We start from the raw sequence: 23265 nt of genomic DNA on the forward strand, positions 1-23265 counted from the left end.
AAAAAGAGACGACAACAACAACAAACCCAGTGTATTTCCACCTAGTGGGGTCTGGGGGGTAAGATGTACGCAGTCCATACCTCTATCTCTGAAGAAGTAGAAAGACCCTCGGCTCAAGACACGAGATACCACACAAACACATAGTAAAGCACAGCACAAGGTTACAAGATTACATAACATAAATACGGCACCTATAAGTAATATAAAACAGAGGAAAGCACACAGATTCATAATAACACATGGAACACGGACTCCTAACAGGAAAAAAAACCCCACCAAGTAACTCCCTACACTAGCGACTCAAACTAGCCCTAGTCCTCTGCCCTAATTCGCATCCTCCAGACCTTCCTATCTAGGGTCATGTCCTCGGTGAGCTGTAGTAAAATGTAAAGTGAAGCAATTGAAGAGTTATAGGTTTTTATATTAATATTGGGTTTTATATTAATCTGTTATTAATGGATAAATATTAGGGAAAAGGACAACAATAACACCTAAAACTAAGATAATATCATAAAAATAGCACTCAAAATTAAATACCCTATAAATAGCCACAAACTAATTTCACTAGCTAACCTTCACTGTCATACGCTTAAACATAATCGAAAATGTCGTTAAAGTAACTTTGTTTTTCTTTCTTTCCTTTTCATTCACAGTTTCCTTTCCATTCAAACTCCCAAACCTCCATTCTTTTACCTTTTTCGTTACTTCAATTAATTTTTCTTATTCCATAAATTTTGTATAAAAATCTCCAAAAATTTGCATTCAATTAGCTTCCTATAATTTTTTCTCATTGTAAATTTGCTCAAAATTGATACAAAATAATGGCTTCAACTTCAGTTTTAATTTCAATAATGATAAAATACGGAGGTCAGTGGATATCTGATGTTGAATTTAAGTGTATCAATGTGGTATAAAAGAGTATCAACTGAGTATAGGAATTGGATGTGCATGCAAAGAATTCCTTCTCCCTTTTTTAAAAAGTATATCAATGTAGTATAAAAATATATCAATGTGACATAAAAATGTATTAAATGGGCATAAAGACTGTATATGCATTCATAGGTTCCCCTTCTTTTTTTTTTTTAAAAAGTGTATCAATGTGGTATAAAAGTGTATCAAACTGGTATAAAAGAGTATTAATTGGGTATAGAGACTGTATGTGCATGCAAAGGTTTCCCTTCTCTCTTTTAAAAAATGTGTATCAATCTGGTATAAAAGAGTATCTATTGGCATATTTTTTTTTTTTTTATATCTTTACATGCATCAAAACATCTTCGACTCACCGTGATTGAGTCAGCCTCTAAGAAGAACATCTCCGACTCATCGTGATTGAATCAACCTCTGAGAAGCACATGGACCAAGACATGACTTTTCTCTTACCTTGGGACCTCATTATTTTATTTTTTTCTTCTTCAAGTTTAAAGAACTATGACATTGCTTCAAGTACAAACCTGTATGTAATGATTCTGTAAAATAATCATCATTAACAACAAATTTGAGGTCAAAATTGACCGCTTTACCCGTTAATTTTAACTTTCCTTTATTTTCTATTTTTTGCTTCATGTCCATAGTTTTCAATGCTCCAATGCAAGAAACAACAAATCAATTTTTGATATTGATCATAAAATACAGTAGATTGATTGATGCATAATAGAGGAGAAAAAAAAAAGAAGATTTGAGAAAGTATATTTAGAAAAGAAAAGTGATTTAAGAGTAACAACTATAAAGAGCATTTAATTTCCTTAATTGTGTAAGGAGAGTGGTTTTGGGCCAAGTGGCTAAAAAAAGGAAATAAATTAGGCCGATTGATTCCAATTGTCCATATTTTCATAGTGTGGGCCATTTTTTTTTAAAATGGTCAGTTTATGTCCTTTTCCCTAAATATTATAACTAAAGGCCCAAGAGTATATATCTATTTTCTGAATATAAAAAAGTTATAAAAGTAATTAGAAAGTAGATTATAAGTAATATATTTTTTTACGTATAAAAAAATTAAAATTATATATGTATTATGTCGGTTCGGTTTAGGTTCGGTTTGATTTTATTTTTGCTAATACCAAACCAAACCAAGAATGATCGTTTTTTGTTTTGAACACCAAACCAATCAAACCAAACCATAAGTCGGTTTTTTTCCTCGGTTTGGTTTGATTCATCAGTTCGGTTCGGTTTGTACACCCCTAACTAGCAGTTTGATTCTTTTTATTGAAAAATTTGGTTCTTTTAATGTTGGACAAATCCAAATGATCCTTTTTTTTGGATTTAGATTTTGTATTTCATGCTTGAAGCTACTATAAGATTCATATTGTGATTCTATATTTGTTCTTTTTTTTTCTTCGTTTATTTGGAATTAGGTTCCGCAGTAAGACAATGGAATGGGGTAGGGGGTGGGGATATTGTGATGGTGTAAAGCTTCGTTTGGCCATAGATTTTTGAAGTTGAAGATTGAAATTTGAGTTTTTGAAGTTAGATTTTTGGTTAAGTTGCGTGGACACTTCACTTTCAATGCCGCAACCGTGTCGGATTCTCCAAAAGTTTCACTACTTTTGGAGAATCCGATACACCTAGTTGGCTTTTTTGAAGAGTCTGAGGGACGGAGATTTTTGGAGTTTGAAGTTTTGTCAAACATGCATTTTACTGAAAAAAATTTGAAGTTATGAGAATGGAAGTTTCCATCTGAGTTTTGAGGACTTAAAATTATTTGAAGATCAGATTTGAAATTTCTCGAGGACTTAAAATTATTTGAAGATCAGATTTGAAATTTCATGGCCAAACAAATAATATATTTTCAAAAACTTCTTCCAAAATCTATGGTGAAACGCTAGCTTTGTCTCTCTTTTTCGTATTTCTCAGTAAATTCACACGTATTGTTGAAATGTTTAGCAGAATTGTTCATTTCTCTTAAATGGAGAAGAAAATCAATAATAATTGCTGAGGGGCATATGTTTAAGACATTTGCATATGCTATTTTATGTTACTTAGGGGTAGTTTGGTATGTGGGTAAGGGATAATAATTCAGGGATAAAATGCATGATTATTCTTACCTGCGTTTGGTTAGGTTTATAAATTAGTCCCTGGGATTATTTGTCCCACCATTTGTACTACAATGATGGGATAATTAATCCCATGGGATATCACATTTCATAGAATAACTTTGTCTATCCTATCCCCATACCAAACAGCCCATTAAGAGTCTGAACCGTGCTTATTTGTCTGTAAGAAGAGGGAATTGGCGTTGCAATATCATTATGCTACTTAGAGGACCCTATCTATGCTAGAAGTAATTTTTTCTTAATCCTAGTTTTAAGTTGCTGAATGGAAGATCCAAGAACTGGTGATGAGTGAGAACTTTGAAGGTAATCACATTTGTGTAATTGGTCATTACCAATGGAGCTTATCTGGCTGAAGCTGATTTACTATTAATCCTATGATTGAGAATGTACAGTAGTTTTGTATTTTGGAAGTTGAAGTATGGCTACATGGACAGGATTTTAGGTAGCTAAAAAGAAGAGTGTTAACTTGGGGATGGGGGTGGTGATGGTACAGCAACAACAAGATGCCTAGTAGAATCTCACAAGTGAGGATTGGGGAGGGTAAGTGCACGCAGACCTTACCATTACCTCGGGAGGTAGAGAGGCTATTTTTGAAAGAGTCTGCGAGCCTTTGAGGCTACTTGGAGACCTCAAGATGTTTGCCGTACAATAGTTCTGTGATAATGGTCTTCAAGTGCACTAGTTATTACAACGGAAGCTGATTTAGGAGGATAAGCTCATCAATGGGTGGTGGAACATTCATAATGTTGAGTGGTATGACAATTAAGGTAAGGTTCTGCAGGTGAAAATGGGAGAAGCATATCCAATATTTGATGATTGATATAGAAGAATGATTTTGGTGGTAAAAAAAATTGCATGGCTCCATTTTCACTATCTAAGATGTTATGTAAATGGTAATACAGTGAGGCTTAGAACAGATTTTGTAATGTTTCAAAATTCTTGGGCTCATAAAATGGATCAACTTGTAATGAGGTCAGTAGTGGTCAGAGGCAAATAAGAAGGAACACCTTTGCTGATGCACGATCCTTTCAGGTGGCATCAGGCCGGATTAGAAGTTTCAAGGATAAGGAACATAGACATAATTACAGGATTTGCAGCTTTCTTCCCCATCTCTTTCTCTTTTGTGCCTTTATATATTGAGAACTCATTGACCCAGAGATGTAATGATGGTCTACACGTTTTATTACTATAGTACTGTTGCTCTCTTAATCTGTGTGGCCTTCTTGTTAGCCGATATCAATTAATCAAGCAACTATGCTGCTACCCCAAACTAGTTAGGTTTGGCGGGATGAATCCTCTATATTTGTTCCGCTCTATTCTCATTTCATTCCAATAGTGCTTAGTTCTTATTAGATTATATATTTAGGAAAAATAGCTTGAACATATGTTGTGTATCTTTCGAAATTTGGCTCTTGAAACACTAATGTTGGTACAAAGTGCAAATGCTTCCCTATGACTCTCGTGATTTTTGTGGGCAAGTACTATGCACCCTCTTCCCATTCATAGAACTGTGCAGAATGCTCCTTTGATCGTCTGCCTGAATATTCTGTTTTCCTTTCTTTGAATGCCCCTTCGATAGTCTGCCCGAATATTCTGTTTTCCTTTCTTTCTTTTTGTTTGGGGTGGGAGGGTTTGTTGGTCTGATTCTATTAACCTAGTTGACTAGTTATTGTATGTTTTAGCTGTCGTGATTAAAATGAAAATCATCAAAATGATGGGGTATCTTGCATTGCCCTGATTTCCAATAGTAAATTCTGCCATTTTCTAGTTATCACACAGTGTGGGAATATCAATAAATAGGACAAGTGAACTGTGAGAAGCAGAGAAGAAAAACAGATCTGATCCCTTCTTGACATTTATATCACTCCCCTTATTTAATCTTTGTTTAAGAAGAGGGAATTCATTCTTACGGGTGGATCTTGACATGTCATTCCTTGTTCTCTTGTCAGAGGCTTGACAGTCTTGGAGTTCCTGCTGAGAATTTGGAACAGCTACAGCCTGGTTTAGTTGCTTACGTGAAGAATAATAAATCGCAGATGGGAGAGTTAGTCTCTGCACTTCTTCCTACTAATGAGGAGGCAATGGAGGTTATTACGGAACAGCAAATAGAGTCTCCCAAATCCACGGTCAGTTCAAGCGATAATGTTAAAGATTTATTCCAAGAAAGTATGGATTGGATACAGTGGTTGATGTTTGACGGTGAACCAAGTAGAGCTCTGGAGCAACTGGCAGATACTGGTCAGCGTGGTGTTTGTGGAGCCGTTTGGGGTAACAATGACATTGCGTATCGCTGTCGTACATGTGAGCATGATCCCACATGTGCAATATGTGTTCCATGTTTCCAGAATGGGAACCACAAGGACCACGATTACTCTATCATTTATACAGGTGGTGGTTGCTGTGATTGTGGAGATGTTACTGCTTGGAAACGTGAAGGGTTTTGTTCCAGGCACAAAGGTGCTGAGCAGATTCAACCTCTTCCAGAGGAGTTTGCAAACTCAATGGGGCCTGTACTGGATTTATTACTGTCTTGTTGGAGAAAAAAGCTTCTATTTCCGGAAAGCATCTCTGGGAAAAATGCAAGAGGAAATGATCATGCTGCTGAGCTCAAACAGGTTATAGATGAGTTAACATCTGCAGTGGTGGAGATGCTATTGAAGTTCTGCAAGCACAGTGAAAGTTTGCTTAGTTTTATCTCTAGGAGAGTATCTTCATCTGCAGGGTTACTAGATATTCTTGTGCGGGCAGAGAAGTTCATGATCTCTGAAGAAAATGTTAAGAAGATTCATGAATTACTGTTGAAATTGTTGGGCGAACCTCAATTTAAATATGAATTTGCAAAAGTATTTCTGAGCTATTACCCAACTGTTGTGAACGAGGCAGTAAAGAAAGGCAATGATAGAGTTTTCAACAATTATCCACTGCTATCAACATTCTCAGTGCAGATATTTACGGTGCCTACTTTGACCCTACGTCTTGTGAAGGAAATGAATCTTCTGCCCATGCTGTTGGGATGTTTAGAGGACATATTTGTGTCTTGCGCTGGAGAAGATGGTAAATTGCAGGTAATGCTGTAGGCCTTTGATTTATCGATAAGCATCGTCTGGATATTTATATTAAACCAAGAAGCATTATATTGTTGTGCGAAATGTGTTCTGATATTAGCTTATCTATGTACTTGTTTTTTTCCCGATAAGTAGTTGCAGAAATGCAACGTAAGGCTGCGTACGATACACCCTCGTGGTGGGGCCCTTCCCCGGACACCGCGCATAGCGGTAGCTTTAGTGCACCGGGCTGCCCTTTTTTTAAGTTGTAATAGTTTTTTTTTTTTAGCCCTTTTCCCTTCTATGTTTAGACATGTCTAAAATTTCTGTGTGTAGCTTATGTACTAAGACGGGGAACCTCGGTGCAATAGTAAGAATTGCTGTTGTTTGACCAGAAGGTCATGCTACAGGCTGTGGAAAAATCCTCTTGCAAATACGCAAGGCAAGGCTGCACACAGTATATCCAATAAGGTCTGGTCTTTTCCTGGACCCTTACATAACGGGATCTTAGGGCACCGGGCTGCCCTGTAGCTTATGTTACTAAATAGCTTATGATTCTTCTGCAAGATTTTGTATATTTGGTGTAGACTTTTTCTGATAGTCTCCACATAACTGCTCTGACTTTTCCTATGCATTGATAGATTAAGGGTATTAATTATGTCAAATGTAAAAGCTAAAAATGAAGTACTCGTTTCTTATTTCTCATTGTTATCCTTACATGCTGGCAATCTCCAAAAAGTTGCAAAGTTCCTAAAGAATCTGCAAGTTGATCTATATCCTTTGTACACTGTTGTTTGCACCCAAAAAAAATACAGTACAATTTCATTTAATTTTTTTTAAAAATGGAATTGAATCTGCTATCAAAGCATACAAAGCATCTGACATTTCTCCTTTCATACTGCCCACCAGATGCAAGAAGGTATAATCCTCCACCATATCTTTTGGCTTTTACTTCCTCACCTTCTAACTAAGAGTGGTAACGGACCGGAACCGGTACCGGCACAGCCTTACCGGAGTTTTTTGCTGGAGCCTGTACTACCGGAACTGGACTACCGGATTTTTTGGCTGTTCCGCACCGGTCCATTGGTTACCCGGTGTGGAACCGGGCCGGAACGGGCCGGCAACCTGATCTACACCGGAAAGACGAACTTCACTTTTTTTTTCATTTAAATTATGTAACATTTTTTAATATATCTGAAACTTAAAAAATATATCTTTTAAGTTTAAGTTAATATAATATTTGTAATAAGCTTAATAAGTCAAATTATATTTATATTAAGTTTTAAAAAAAATATTTATATTAAGTTTAAAAAAAAATAATCAGACGCCGGACCGGATCCGGTAAACCGGAACCGGAACTACCGGAAAAAAGTCACGGTCCGCACCGGTACCGGATACCGGACCATTGGGTACGGGTATACCGGTTGCAACCGGTACCGTTGTGTGGCACCGGAACGTTACTGGAACCGGCGTAACCGGAACGGAAAATTCCGGTTCCGTTGCCACCCTTACTTCTAACTCAGCAACTTAGCAAATCAGTTGTGTGTTAAAGGCATGATTCACATAGTGTTGGTGAGGGTGAAGAAAAGTGTCAACAGTTGGAGTGAAGCTACATGGAGGAACAAATGCTTGTTTGTTTCGTCTGTTTAGTTACAGAGAACACACCTTGACACTAATTACTTTCCTTTCTTCGGTAGCACTTCATGTGTAAGGGAAGCTCTCTTGGGAGTCAGGGAATGGGGTGCGGATCCCTTTTGCCTTAAAGAGACTAAAATGGAGGAGATGCCAGATGCAGCGGTGAGGAGTCCTTTTTATTGTGTGTGTTTGGGGGTGGGTTAGATGGGTGAGATACGATTGGGTTCTAGCGTTAGGGAATGCAGGGGATATCATAGTTTTATGGGATGATAAAGAATTGGAGGTTTGTAAGGGGGAGTTCATGATAGCAGTTTGGGTAAAAACAGTGGGTAGTGGGTATAAGTGGGGGTTTGGGAAGAGATGTCCACTATTATTGCAGGATGGGAGGTCCTAGAGTGTTGGGAAGGGATTTTAACACAAAGATTTCCCGAGGAGCGGGTAGACTGTAGGGTGATCTCTAGGGCGATGGAGGAATTCTCGGACTTTGTTGACGACAAGTGTCTTATTGATCTTCCTTTGACATGGGAAAATTTTACTTGGGCAAGAGCAGGTGATTCCGCATCAAAATCTAGATGCGACATAACCGGTCTTGTTTTATTTTCTGCTTGTTCTACCTGACTTTTGTGGTCTCGTCAGTTCACTTTTATTGTTAGTGGTATTACCATAGCTCTGAATTGCCAGTCATTGGTTTGCTGACAATGCTTGGTTATTCAGGTCATGAAATGGGCAGATTTGTATGAAACAACTCTCCGTGTGGTTGAAGATATTCGATTTGTCATGAGTCATTCTCTTGTACCTAGATATGTGACTCATGATCGGCGAGATATATTGAGAACATGGATGAAACTATTGGCTTTCGTGCAAGGAATGAACCCACAAAAAAGAGAAACTGGCATTCATGTAGAAGAAGAGAATGAGAATATGCATTTGGCTTTTGTTTTGGGTCATTGTGTTGCAAATATTCACTGTCTTTTGGTTGGTGGTGCTTTCTCTATGAGTAATACAGAAGATGCTGATGATTCTTTCTTCAACACACACACAGAAAATTTTGAAGACCAAGATAGCCAAAGACATGCAAAAGTTGGAAGGCTATCACAGGAAAGTTCTGTATGTAGTGTGGCTGGGAGGAGTCCATTAGAACATTCATCCAAGGTTCCTGAATTAAAATATGATAGTTTTCCAGTATCATCATCTGTTTTATGTTTAACATTCGAGTGTTTGAGGGCCATTGAAAATTGGCTGATAGCCGATAACACTTTGGGTCCTCTCCTTCACATATTATGTCCGAAAAAAAGTTCCAGTCCTGTCAATAAATTCTCTGCATTGAAAAGAACACTTTCAAAGATTAGAAGAGGCAGAGAAATTTTTAAACCTCAGAGTCCTCCTTCAAATGACATTAGACTCTCGACTTCTGCTGAAGGTTATAATGAAAAATATTCTTGTCCTTCCCTGAATGGTAGTACTACCTTGGATTCTGGCCAAGGTTCGGGCCAAGAAGCAGCTTGCCTTGGTGGGCATGATGACGGCATGCTGGAAGGAGATAATGCATCTGAATTAGATGCTCTGCGGTTGCTGAGTTTGTCTGATTGGCCTGATATAGTATATAAAGTTAGTTTACAGGATATATCTGTTCACATTCCATTGCATCGATTACTTTCACTTGTTTTACAGAGGGCACTAGGCAAATGTTATGGGGAGACTGCAGAACAAGGTGCTACTTCTGCTAATTTGTCACCTTCTGTCCATTATGACTTTTTTGGTCATATTCTGGGAGGCTATCACCCACAGGGTTTTTCTGCCTTCATTATGGAGCATACTCTTCGGGTTAGGGTGTTTTGTGCTCAGGTTCAAGCTGGAATGTGGCGTAGGAATGGTGATGCTGCTATATTATCCTGCGAGTGTTATCGTTCTGTCCGCTGGTATGTAAATAGTTCAATGTGCAATCTTTATACATGGCCCTATGATGAACAATAAGGAATTTCTTTTGTTATGTTAATCTATTTGAGATTTAATTTTTAAGATTCCTTACTATTAATTTTACCCTCCCCAGACCTCACTTTGTGGGAATACATTGGGTCTGTTGTTGTTTCTTAGATCTTTCAATTTTTTTGTGTAGGTCTGAGCAGTGTTTGGAACTTGACCTCTTTCTGCTGCAATGCTGTGCTGCACTAGCTCCTGCTGATTTATATATTAGTAGAATTTTAGAACGTTTTGAGCTATCAAATTACCTATCCTTCAATCTTGAACGTCCTAGTGAGTATGTGACTCGCATTTCCTTTTACTTTCCTCAATGACTTCCATTTTTATCCGCTGTGTGTTTGGTTCTACTGATTAAGTATAGAACACTATTTTCTTTAATTTGATGAAGTACTATTAAAGTATACCATCAGTACATAAGGGATGATCTTGACGCTTATTGGTCATTGTCAGATAATCGTGCTCAATAATTTGTACTTATTGTGTAAAGGTAATCTTTTGTGATTAGTATTGGCCTTTTCAATTAATCTTGTTAACTGATATACACGTTTATCTATATTAAACAGTTGTTGAATCCTTGTAGAAAGAAATACTTGATTAATTACATCTTTCCTGACATTTTTGCTCACAAAATTCCATTTTAAAAAAGAGAAAGTAAAAAATGTTGATTTTTTATGATAGATTTTCTCTTGGGAATACATTATTCTGATGCTTTTTCTATTAATAGTTACAGGACACATTACTTAGTTCCATTTGTTCTTTCCAGAATCTTTTAGTATTTTTTTGTTGTTACTTTAAAAATAATCTTCTCCAACAACAAACAGAAAATAACCCAAGAAATGATAGAAGATGTTGTCGTGACACTGCTCTTGTTAAAATTTGAAGTTTTATAGTTCCACTGGAGCCAAAGATGTTAAATTCTCCTATTTTATAGCAGAGGTGTCTGCACAATCTGGATATCCTGAAACCTAAAACAAATAAGATAAAAAGGTAGATTGGACAATAGCTAGGTCCTAGGGACATACTTTTTATTAGTAAATTCTCTGTTTAAGTGTTTGTGTGTGTGTGGTGGGGGTTGGCTGAGGAGGTAGACATTGAACCTTACCTTGATACTATGATTCCAAAATGTAAGACATGAAGGAACAGGGCATGGTAATGTACCTCGTATGCTATGTATAGTTATCCCTACTCTACTATTTACACTCTGCGTACTTTATTAGAAAATATCTAAAACTTACCTATAGAGATCATGATGCATGTTTAGAAAACAATACATTAGGGATGTGCTTAACATCTACAAATGGCGTCATCCTTAAGCATTCACATGAATTTGATGATGTAACTAAAAAAAAGGAACTCCTCATATGATCGTTTGCTGCGTGTTTTTTGGTTGCCTTAAAAAGAAAAACTGGAGTTTGGGTTTGTATAGGGGTTTTTAGTTGCTATATACTTCCTTTGAGTTGATTGATAGTCTTTCGATTGAGCTATTGCTTGGCGTGCACAGAAATTGGCTGGCATGCTTATGGTTAGCTAGACTTAAAAGATCTGATTCACAAGAGATCAGCATTGTATGTTTTTGGTTGACAATGTATCTTGTTGTATATGTTCAGTTTTGATAATATGTGATGCTTTGGAACCTCACAGTTATGTATCCCATGCATCTGCTACTTGCTTTGTCTAATACCATATGTCATTCTTTCTAGGTACGAACCAGCTTTAGTTCAAGAGATGCTTACTCTTATTATTCAAATAGTAAAAGAACGACGGTTTTGTGGGCTAACCTCGAGTGAATGTCTGCGAAGAGAATTAGTATATAGACTATCAATTAGTGATGCCACTCATAGTCAGCTGGTGAAGTCTCTTCCTCGTGACCTAGCCAAGATCGATAAATTTCAGGAAATTTTGGACAGAATAGCAACATATTCAAATCCATCTGGCATTAATCAGGTTTATTTCTGACATTTGATTCATTTTTAACCCTTGTACATTTCCAAGGGAAATCAATCTGATCATTTTTCTGTCCAGTGATGTTTTCTAATTCCTTATCTATCACAGGGTATGTACAAACTGCGGTTGCCCCATTGGAAGGAACTGGATCTGTACCATCCTCGTTGGAATTCGAGGGACTTGCAAGTAGCTGAAGAAAGATATATGCGTTTCTGTAATGCATCAGCATTAACCACTCAGCTTCCGGGATGGAGCAAGATTTATCCACCACTTGGTCATATAGCTGAAGTAGCTACCTGTAGTACAGTGTTCCAAATTGTACGTGCTGTTGTATCATATGCTGTGTTTTCTGATGCATCAAATGCTTCGCATGCTCCAGATGGTGTTCTTTTAAGAGCACTGCATTTGCTGTCACTAGCATTGGATATTTGTCATGCACATAGGGAATCTAGTGAACATAGTTTCTATAAGGGTGATGCTATTCCAATTTTAGCACTGGCTTGTGAAGAAATATCAATGGGTAAATTTGGTGATCAGAGCTTGCTGTCTCTTCTTGTTTTCTTAATGAGAAAGCACAAGAAAGAAAATTACGTTGTGGAAACTGGAATGCTTAACCTCGTATCTTTGGTTGAAAATCTTCTGAAGAACTTTGCTGAACTACAACCTGAATGCATGAGAAAACTGCAAGACCTTGCTCCGGATTTGGTCAATCAATTATCTCGATCCTTTCCAAGCGGTGATACAAACAGCTTCATATCAGTTTCAGACAGTGATAAGCATAAGGCTAAAGCTCGAGAGAGACAAGCTGCTATACTGGTGAGATTACTCAAGAGAAGTTAATGATTTGTTGTTCAATGATTTGCTAAATGTGGATAGTCTGTTTTTTACTCTCTCGACAATTAACCTTACGTTCATTTTTCGACTGTGTTGTGTTTGGCTGTTAGCTACATATCTCAAGATTTAAGAAGTGGAAATTCCTTATTTGGCATACAACAAGAGAGGGATAGCCTAATGGTAAAGACTCACATCTAACTATAAGGGTTGTGGTTCAAGTCACCAAAGGCACAAAATGGGATAGATGCAACCGTTGGATTTCTAGTTAGAGGGTTTAGGGTGGGTGTTTGTACCAAATAAAAAAATCAATTATCCTTATCCGGCATACTGGTTTTGGCATTCTCTATATGTAAAATCTGTAAGCATGTAATTTTGAAACATAAATTTAGGGCCTACTTGGCCATGTAAGATGAAATCACGATTTGAAATCATGATTTGAAATCACGAGAAGACGTTGAAATTTTGTTTAGACATGCAATTGGGACTTTTTATATTGTATGTCTTCTCATAAATATAAAAACCCTATAAGTTGTGAAGACTATTAACATTGCCCCGATTCTTTGTTCAATCTTTCCAAATAAGCAAATGCTTATAACAAAAGTTTAATACTCTTATCACAAAACTATTCTAAAAAAATACAATATTTATAGATCAAACGTGGTTCAATAAAAAAGTAAAATTGAACATGAGTTGTAGTGTATTACTCTTTAATATAATCCTCCCACATAGTACGGACGATCTCCTCACATTGAGCTTACATTTCTTGATCAAATGACAAAGAAGACGAACCAACATGGTTACTTTGAGCCGTTTGTTGGTCAATATCATTAGTAACTATATCTTAATGTTCATATACCGTGAATATTGCATGACTCCTTTCATATTAAGCGTTGGATTGAATGAAGTAGTAATAAATTTGGTGAATAATAAATGGTGAAGTAGGAGTTGCTTTGAAGTAATAATAAATTTTAAGTTGGTGAGAGTAATTGTTAATATGAGATATAAGGGGTCGTTTGGTAGGATGCATTAGAAAAAATAATGCATGCATTATCTCTGTGAATTACTAATAACCTTGTTTGGTACACTTTTCAACCTATGTATAGCATTATTTATATGCTCTATTGTGTTTTATGCTATGCATAATGAATACATGAAAAGTCGTTGGTATTAGTAACGCAATGAATGGACTTTAATGCATACATTAGCATGGGTAAAGACACAATAGCCCCTCAAAGCCTTTTCCACATCATTTTCATTATATTTGTTGAGGGTATTTTTGTAAATAATATTTTTTATTTTAAAATATACAATGCAAGTATTTTGAACACACCAAACCGAACGTTGCATAACAAATAATCTTAGCATGACCAATGCAAGCATAACTTATACTTGCATTACTAATACATTATATTTTGCATTATTCTTATACACTCTAACAAACGACCCCTAAATGGTTTAAAGAGTAAGAATATGAACTATAAATTTTATTTACATATGAAATGAATGGTGGATTTTTTTTTAACAAAATATAAACTTGTGGGTCAATTTTGTATTTTGTAAAATCAAAATCAAGCTTTTTGGAGAATGAGATTTCATCTCATGATATGAAGTCGTGGTATGAAATTAGCGTCAATCACATGTCCGAACACTGATTTCATCTCATGATTTCATGATTTCAAATAACGAGATGAAATTGCATGTCCAAATGGCTACTTAGTATGCTCTAACTCAGATTGGGGGAATCCTTATGGATTAGAAGCCCACGTGAATATGAGAGAAGAGATGCTGATCTCGAGGGAGTGCAATCATATATGGAAGAACTTTTCTTTTGAAGACTTAGGGGTTTAACCTCAAGGTAACATTATCTGTATAAGAACAGAGAATAAGGAAATAATTAGAATTTATGTAACAATAAATGATTAGAAGAGTTAACATAGGAGGGAAGTCCTCCATCTATTTATAAAAGTGGAGTCCAAGTTTGAGCCCATGCTATTCGCATGCTTATCATAATCATAAATATAAATGGAGGACTTTTTAATTTCGCCTTCTCTAACAGAATATTTTTGCACGGTTCCAGTGTAAGCAAAAATCATGTGTTTAAGGTTCACCATCAATTATCTGATAGTAGTTCTACATGCTTGGTTAAAACCTTTTTTTTTTCTAGTAGCAGCATTGTTAAAAGACCATGCTTGGTATAAAATTCTCTATGTAACAGAAGGGTAATATTATTGTAATGAAAATAGTAGGGAAATATTAATCTCCCCTCTAGTTTGTTTCAATCACATAAATATATTCTCTATTGTGCCCATTACTGATTTTTGGCTGGTGGAGTTAACTTTGAGTCTATTGACTCTGTTATGCCTTACCTGGACTTGTAGGCATATTAATTTTCATGTAAATGATAAGCTGAAAATTCATCAGTTGATTAATAAATTTATCCGCACTCTTAACTTAGAATAAGTATATAAATATTTTGTGTCTCAACAAATGTGATTACAATGACGAGTGAAAAATAATACAACTTAGTTTAGATGAAAAAGTTCCTACTTAAAGTATTTACTGAGCTATTGTGTTTTTTTTTTTTTGGGTGGGTGGGTGGGTGGGTGGGGTTGGTGAAAACATTGGAGATGTTATATTCTGCCTATCTCAGGTTCATTTTGAGAAGATAACATATTTAGGTATTGAGAATACATTGGACTCCTCTTCTTAGCTGTGGAAGTCACCCCTAATTACAATGTGTCATGCTCAGATGCCCTTTCCATCCTCTATCTTCTTACAAGGAATCTAAGAAGTCTCAAGTTCAAATCCTAGTGGAGGCAAAAGTTACTAGGTGATTCTTCCCAGCTTTCCAAGCTTTGTGGACAAAGTTACCCGGTACCTGAACTAGTTGGGAGGCAGGAAACATGTACCCGTGTAATTAGTTGGGGTGCGTGCAATCTGGCTCAAACACCATGGTTAGTGAAAAAAAATTTCTGCCTCATACCTCACACCAGTTACACCGCTGCAGTGAAGTTGGAGACACAACTTCATCATGCAATATATCAAGGTATATATACAAGAGAAGGAGGTTTCTGAACCTATCAACCTTTCTTGTATTATCACAACCACTTAATTTAATTAAAAGAAACTCCCCAAACTGTGGAAAACATTCTTCTTTTATTGCAAACAGGTATAACTGTATTATTAAAAAAGTGATTGCAAATAATCTGCTCCATGTTTCCCTAGCAAAGGTGTAATGCATAAATGTGTCTATGACTTGCTGCTTTAAACACCAGCTAAGGATAATGCTGGAACAATACCTTCCGCTGCGATATCTTGAATAAGTCATTAGTCATAAGTCTAACATGGAATTCTCGAGATGAAAATTGCTTATATCATAGATGGGAAGTATTATTTCGGATAAGCACCTAAGCATTGGATTGCAGAGTGGAATAGTTGAGGTGCGCATGGGAAGTCCAAATACCACTGTCAGTTAAGAGTCCCGCATCAGAAAAGTGTTAAGAGTTATGCATCGGAAAAAGGATGGGCACTTGGTCTCCTTATATGGACTTGGAATTCTCCCCTTATGAGCTAACTTTTGGGGTTGAGTTAGGCCCAAGATCCATTCTTAACATCAATAAAGAAGAAGAAGAAAATATTGTTCCAGATAAAGGAAGACAGTTGGGTACCTGTTTGAACCTACAACTTGCCAAATATGGTGACTAACATGTGCAAGTGCATCTGGCCTCATACAAAAGCTTTTCGGTGCTAAAAGAAATGATGTTTGCAATGTAATTTTCTCCCTAAAGTTGAAGCAGGCCTGCTTTTCCCTCTATAATTAGAAACATAAATTTAGAAAATTCCATATCATAGATTTAGAATGTTACTTGTTTCATTGTCATTATAATATATGCTTCCGTTGGGCTGTGTTGCCATAGCATAGTAGAGCCAACAACAACAACAACAAACCCAGTGTATTCCCACATAGTGGGGTCTGGGGAAGGTAAGATGTACGCAGTCCATACCACTACCTCCGATGAGGTAGAGAGGCTGTTTCAGATAGACCCCAGCTCACGACATGAGATACTAATAAAATCCGAAATAAAGCAACGGAAAAGATGAAAAGACATAGCATAGTAGAGCCAGAGAAAATATAATTCTGCTTCCATTTTGCTGTGTCGCCATAGCATAGTAGAACCAGAGAAAATATTATCCTTCTGTTTCAGGTAATAACACCGGGATAATCTTGTTTGACTCTCTCACTTCCTCTATGTACTACATGTCTGCTTTACAGGAGAAGATGAGGGTCCAGCAATCCAAGTTTTTAGCAAGTATTGGTTCCACACAAGATGTTGCTGCAGATGATTCTAAACATGGCGAAGAGTTATGCAATTCAGATGGTAGAATTAGATCTGAAGATTCTACTCCTGTTATATGCTCTCTTTGCCATGATCCAAATTCTAAAAGCCCGTTATCTTACCTAATTCTTCTTCAGGTATGTGGCTCTATTTTGTGTGTTTCTATCATTTTCTTCTTCTTGGATATGACTGGTGATTTATCTGATTATTGAACTTTAGTTATCCCCTGATAAAGTGGAATAACACTTTTTTCATCTTGATTCCTGAGATAAGAAATCCAGGCTTCTCAGTTTCACCAACAGAGGTCCTCCTTCATGGGAACAAACTCGCCGCCCTGGGAAAGAGCCCATGTCTTGTGCCAAACAAGTTACTGACATTTCATCTGAAAGGAGCAATCTCTCAAGAAGTTCAGAAACTATTTCACCATCTTGGTTAATGCAATTAATCCAAAATAAAGTAAATGAGTTTGCTTTAGAAGGACAGCCTAAGGAAGTGGAAGCATTTCTGGAATATATCAAGGCAAAATTCCCCTCAGTGAAGAACATTCAACCTTCTTGCGCATCAGTCACTGTAAAGAAAAAGACACCCTCTTCCTTCGAGATGCTAGAAGAACACATGTACTCGCTGATTCGGGATGAAGTGGATGCTTATTCATGGGGCTGGGATCTTTTAAAAAATGATAAGAAACTTTCAGCATTGAGTAATGATGGGAGTGCTGAGTCACTTCTGCTCGGAAGATACATTTCTGCTCTTTCAAGAGAATGTAGTCCTGCATCAGTGAATAGCCGCAAGGCACAATTGGAGTCAAGTATGCTGCTTCCAACATACAATGAATTTAGTCCATCAGATTGTGATGGAATATATCTTTCATCGTGTGGTCATGCTGTGCATCAGGGATGTCTTGACCGCTATTTATCTTCGCTAACGGAAAGGTTGTAATTCTTAACCAAAAAGAGGGGGTGTTGATAGCTTTGGTTTTAATTCTTTCTTTTTGTCTTTGTACTTCCGAGACTGTCTTGTTTGACCATTGAAGTGAATATTTCTTAAGCTAAGATCAATTTTTTCTGATTTGTAGTAATTCCCTCTTTCTGTTTCATAGGGTTGTTTTCCTTTTACTGACCAAGCATGTCAGATGCTTTATTCTAGTATTTCCTTCTCAAGATTCAATAGGTTTCTTGAATTAGACTTCCTATTTGGCTGTGTTATTGTGTTTTGTAGTCGACCTTCCCTTCAATTTGGAAGTTTAGGGCAGTAACCCTCTTATATCTTTTATGCAGATATACCAGACGAATTGTTTTTGAAGGGGGTCATATTGTAGATCCAGATCAGGTACAAAAACTTTGTCCTCATCTTACTCTCTGCTCACTGATGGATTTAATACTAATTTTTTGTGTCATTTTTGCTGTTTTTCAGGGGGAGTTCCTCTGTCCTGTATGCCGTGGACTTGCCAACTCAGTTTTGCCAGCATTATCTGCAGATGCTAAAAGGTCTACACCATCTGTTTCAACTGGTTCATCAGATGCTGTAGGCCTTCCGATGCTTCGTTTTCAAGAAGCTTTATTACTTCTGCAAAGCGCAGCTGATGTTGCTGGAAGTAGAGAGATTTTACAGAGTCTTCCAATTCAGCAATTCGGGCAGATGAGCGTGAATCTTGAATCTGTGGTTCGGGTATTATGTGAAATGTATTTCCCGGACAAGGATAAGATTTCAGAATCTGGTAGGCTTAGTCACTCTCTGATTTTATTTGACACACTCAAGTACTCACTTGTGTCGACCGAGATTGCTGCTCGATGTGAAAAAACTTCTTTAGCTCCAAACTACAGCCTTGATGCCCTGTACAAAGAACTCAAATCGTCAAACTGTTTTATATTAGCTTTATTACTAAGTATTGTGCAAAACACACGGACAAAGAACTTACTTACTGTCCTGTTGAGGCTAAGAGGAATTCAGCTGTTTGCGGAGTCTATATGCTCAGGCATTTCTGCAGATGAGCCTCCAAACAGTCCTACTGTTAGAGGTTTGGTTCCTGCTCCATTAGTTACTTTTTGTGCTTCCATTATTTTTTAAAGGATAAGCTTAGGTTCTGGAAACATTGATATAGTAGAAGCAGTTTATGTTTGTTGTTGTTGTTGTTGTTGTTGTTGTTGTTGTAGTTTATGTTTGTTGTTTTCTTTGCAGGTAATATGCAAGACTTCTTGGAATTTTCTGAGATGGAATTACAGTACCCTGATATTCAGTTCTGGAAACGAGCCTCTGATCCACTTCTTGCACATGATGCCTTTTCATCATTAATGTGGGTGTTATATTGCCTCCCGGTCCCATTTCTATCATGCGAGGAATCATTCTTGTCTCTTGTTCATCTTTTCTATGTTGTCACTATTATTCAGGTTACCACATAGTTTCTTTGTTCAATTGTTTCCTCTGTTACAAATTAGTGTGTTTTTGCTTGAAGGGTGCTAAGTCATTGTCTTCTGTTTTCAGACGGTAATTACCTATTGCAGGAAGCGGCAAACTAGTTTGACTGAGTCAGGATGTAGTGATTCTCTTGTTACTGACATCTACAGAATAATGAATGAAAATGGAGTTGCTTACAAATATTTTGATTCTAATCATATGGAAACTCATGATGTCAAAGATGCAATTCGTAGCTTGAGTTTTCCTTATTTAAGAAGATGTGCATTGTTGTGGAAATTGGTTCGTTCTTCTATATCAGTACCATTTAATGACGGGAGTAACATATTAGATGGATTACCATATTCCATGGGAGAAACATCGGAATGTGGGGAGAACAAAGCAGTTGAGTTCAATGAGATTGAAAAGCTGGAAAAGTTATTTAAGATTCCCCCACTTGATGATGTTATTAGTAATAACACAATACGTTTTGTGGTTCCAAGATGGTTGCGTCGATTCTCCAAGCAGTTTGAAGCTCACATACCAAAGGATGTTATGTATTCTACCCCTGCTGTTCCATTTAAACTGATGCTTTTGCCTCATCTTTACCAGGATCTCCTGCAGAGGTTGGTTATTTACATGCATAAATACTGTATTTGACTTGTCTACTATCTTTGTGTAACCGTTGAATGTTTTGGATATGTTGGTGCTACTTCCAGGTATATTAAGCAACATTGCCCAGACTGTGGTGTTCTTCTGGAGGACCCTGTGTTGTGCTTGTTGTGTGGTAGACTGTGTTCTCCGAATTGGAAACCATGCTGCAGGTTCATATGCATCTTTTATTCTTCTGATAGTCCTTGAAATTATGTCTGACATACTTTGTTTCGCCAGAGAAAGTGGGTGCCAAACACATGCAATGGTATGTGGAGCAGGTACTGGAGTGTTCTTGTTAATCAGAGTAAGTGATATTTCCTCTTTGCTCTTGTATTTGTGTCTTGATTTTTTTTCATGTGATACCGTCTTTTAGGACAAGTAGAATGAATTTTACTTGCCCTTTCACTACAGAAAACCACATTGTTGCTTCAAAGATCCGCTCGTCACGCATCGTGGCCTTCCCCATACTTGGACGCATTTGGTGAAGAGGTAAGTCAGTGGTTTAGCTATCTTTGATTTGTACGAAGGGGCTTGGATTGCAGAAGATTTGTGTTTGGTTGAAAACAATTTTGTTTCCTTCATCATTTTTTAAGAATATGGAGAAGGGGAAAAATAGATTGTTTTACATAAGGGAAATCACTGGAAGTCTCAAGAATGTCCTTCGAATTGGAGTCAATTCAGTAAGGCACTGAAGTTGTTTTCCGTGTTTTCTCCACAAACTCAAAAGTAAAGTTGTAACTGGTCATAAATGGCTGCCTCTTCTGCTGAAGAATCACTTTCATAATTGACCTAAACATGTCTTCCCTCCATGTCCTTTCTTTTCCGTCTTCCACAGTGCCAACCCCCCTCTTGGCCGCACAGCCCTAAAATGCAACCCATCATCCATCTTCTTTTGTTGTTTTTCTCTTTGTGCATCGCCAGTGAATATATCAACTTTGGTTTTGGGATGGGGGATCCTGCTTAGAGCAGACGAGCAGACTTTGCTTCACGCGTAGGTAGCCATAGATAAGTAATTTTTTGTTTGACAAGTAGATGTTAGGATACTCTTTAACCACAAGTTTCTAAAAATCCTATGAAAAAACCAACAAACATTTGAAATGTGAAATTTTGTTTAAACTTGATATTTAAAAGGTTCTAATCGAGAAGCCTTGAGTTCGGTAATTTTTGAAGCCCTTATTGTGACGTAATGGTTGATTGGATATGAATAGTTTCTTTTAAATTCTTCTAATTTGAAAATTTGCCACAAAGTGGGTGACAATCATGCAAGTCATATCTTTTTTACAGTCAGTTTGTTTTGGGCTTTAATTTTTGAAGTTGAATTGTTGGTTGTGTATTTATTTTTAAATTGTAGCTAAATCCGTAATCGTTTAAGGCCACCTAATGGCCATCTTGCTACCTTAATAATCACTAATCAGTTCTGTAAGGTTTTATTTCTCCAAAATGAAAGGTGTTTGGCGGGTGGGGGGTGGTAGAGGTGTTAATGATCTTCAATGGTTCATTCTACTGCTTAGGATTTCTCTCATTGAGCTAACAGTAATTTACTTATTATTTCGCATACTTTCTATTATTATTTTCATTTTTCATGTATTTTCTGCTCCACACATGTTTCTGGCACTAATACAACAACATACCCAATGTAATACCCAAAGTGGGGATGTTCTTGGCACTAATACGATGAACCTTTGACAGTCACATAATATGTACACGTAAATTGAGCAGCCAAAAATATATACTTGTGTTATTTTTGAAAAAACTTTAGTGCACCGGGCTGCTCTTTTTTCCTAACATTTCCTCTAGCACAGCATAGCAGTTTAGTTTCTATTATGAAGTTCGCTAGCTATTTTGAGCCCCCAAGCTCAAAATCTGAAACAATTTAATAGGTGCTTTCTATTAAAGAAGTGTTGCTAGCTAAGGTTTTTTGTACTCTCATATAGTCTTCAATTTATTTATTTATTTATTTATTTTTTTTTTAAGATTTTGATTATTTATTTATTTAGTTTTATATTTTGAGTTAAAAAGCAGAAGAAATTTGACCCCGGTCAAATCATTTTAGGAAATGTCTCTAGAGTGTCCAACTTGTGATAGTCCGACTTAATCTATTACAAGATGTTTCTTAGGATCCGATTGATAAGTGGTTTCTTTGCTTCTGTTTTGTATTTCCTTTTTTTTTGGGTCAATTTATTTTTAATCCTTGTTGAGTCTAGTGTGGATAGAGATACATGCACAGTGCTATGCTCTTCGTGGTTATCCATTTGGATCTTCAAACTTTCTCTTTATATACATGCAGGATACCGAAATGCAACGTGGGAAGCCCTTGTACTTGAATGAGGAACGCTATGCATCCTTAACTCATATGGTATAGAAAGGACTTCGCAAAATTTATTTCTGCTGTGACTGAGTTTCGCTTATTGTGCTATGTGCTAGGTGTTATGATTAATGTCCTTGGAGGTAAAAACAAGAGAAGGGTAAAGAGAAATGTCAATGATCTATGGAGGAAAAGAGAAGTAGAGTTTTTCTTTCTGTGGTTGTCTTGGGTTTAATGGAAAAAGCCTTTAAAGGCATCGAAAAAATAGTATGGCTTAAAAAACTAAGGTTAATGATATAGCCCATGTGTACCTTTGAGCTTCAAAATGTCTTGGAGTGCAACCAGTTAGCCATTTCTTAGGGTACCTCCTTTGCTTAGATAGTTAAAGGTTCTAAGCAATTTAATTTGGAACTTTCTATTTTACTTTTAATCAAATGATTTATCGCCTCATAAATATTTGTGGCATGTTTTAGACCACAAGTTTCAAGAGTCTTTCTTTCTTTTTCTTTTTATAATTCCGTGCAAATTCCTACATCATCGCATAAATTGGGATGTCGAGAGTGTAATTTTGCTGAAAATTGAGCAGATAAGAGTTATTTTTCCGCTTTCACAAAGTTCATGGTTCCTTACTCTCAAACGTGCCTAAGCTAGACTTAGTGTTTTTGCATGTCCCATGTTATGTTGTCTTCTAATAGCTTCCAACTTTTTCTTATTCCCCTTCACGGTATGCATTGTCCTCTTCTTTGATGTTAGTTACTATCTTGATTATCTTCGTCATAACAAGGAAGTTTTATTCCCATCTTCTGAAATCTGAATGAGCCTAACTATTGCTTTAAATCAGGCATTGTAGTCTGAGAAACATTGGCTAACAGTCATCTTTATTGCATAGCTCTAGCTGTAGCAATTTGTTGATTTATTTGAATAAATATTTCAGGTGGCTTCTCATGGACTAGATCGGAGTCCAAGGCTCATCCGTTCTCCGAATATCGGCGCTTTTTTTATGCTTTAGCTCGACTTTTTCATAAGGTTTACTAAAGGTCAGTTCAAGATTGCCATATTTTATATATTTGTCTTTACTTACTGATAAGTAG

At 36.8% G+C, this 23265-nt stretch overlaps 1 protein-coding gene across 1 annotated transcript in view; it reads left to right on the forward strand.

Moving 5' to 3' along the window:
• LOC107843479 (E3 ubiquitin-protein ligase PRT6) overlaps positions 1 to 23265 on the forward strand; it is a 32536-nt gene that overhangs the window by 3446 nt on the left and 5825 nt on the right. The window contains exons 2-17 of the mRNA XM_047398659.1: positions 5000 to 6115; positions 8444 to 9648; positions 9846 to 9986; positions 11410 to 11653; positions 11762 to 12469; positions 16761 to 16961; positions 17098 to 17756; positions 18102 to 18153; positions 18238 to 18841; positions 19003 to 19211; positions 19306 to 19841; positions 19935 to 20039; positions 20107 to 20173; positions 20281 to 20358; positions 22157 to 22225; positions 23109 to 23211. Coding sequence (XP_047254615.1) covers positions 5000 to 6115; positions 8444 to 9648; positions 9846 to 9986; positions 11410 to 11653; positions 11762 to 12469; positions 16761 to 16961; positions 17098 to 17756; positions 18102 to 18153; positions 18238 to 18841; positions 19003 to 19211; positions 19306 to 19841; positions 19935 to 20039; positions 20107 to 20173; positions 20281 to 20358; positions 22157 to 22225; positions 23109 to 23183 — 6069 coding nt within the window. The 3' untranslated portion in view covers positions 23184 to 23211. The remainder of the gene's footprint in view (positions 1 to 4999; positions 6116 to 8443; positions 9649 to 9845; positions 9987 to 11409; positions 11654 to 11761; positions 12470 to 16760; positions 16962 to 17097; positions 17757 to 18101; positions 18154 to 18237; positions 18842 to 19002; positions 19212 to 19305; positions 19842 to 19934; positions 20040 to 20106; positions 20174 to 20280; positions 20359 to 22156; positions 22226 to 23108; positions 23212 to 23265) is intronic.

This window comes from Capsicum annuum, chromosome 10, assembly GCF_002878395.1.
Source record: "Capsicum annuum cultivar UCD-10X-F1 chromosome 10, UCD10Xv1.1, whole genome shotgun sequence".
Lineage (NCBI taxonomy): Eukaryota > Viridiplantae > Streptophyta > Magnoliopsida > Solanales > Solanaceae > Capsicum > Capsicum annuum.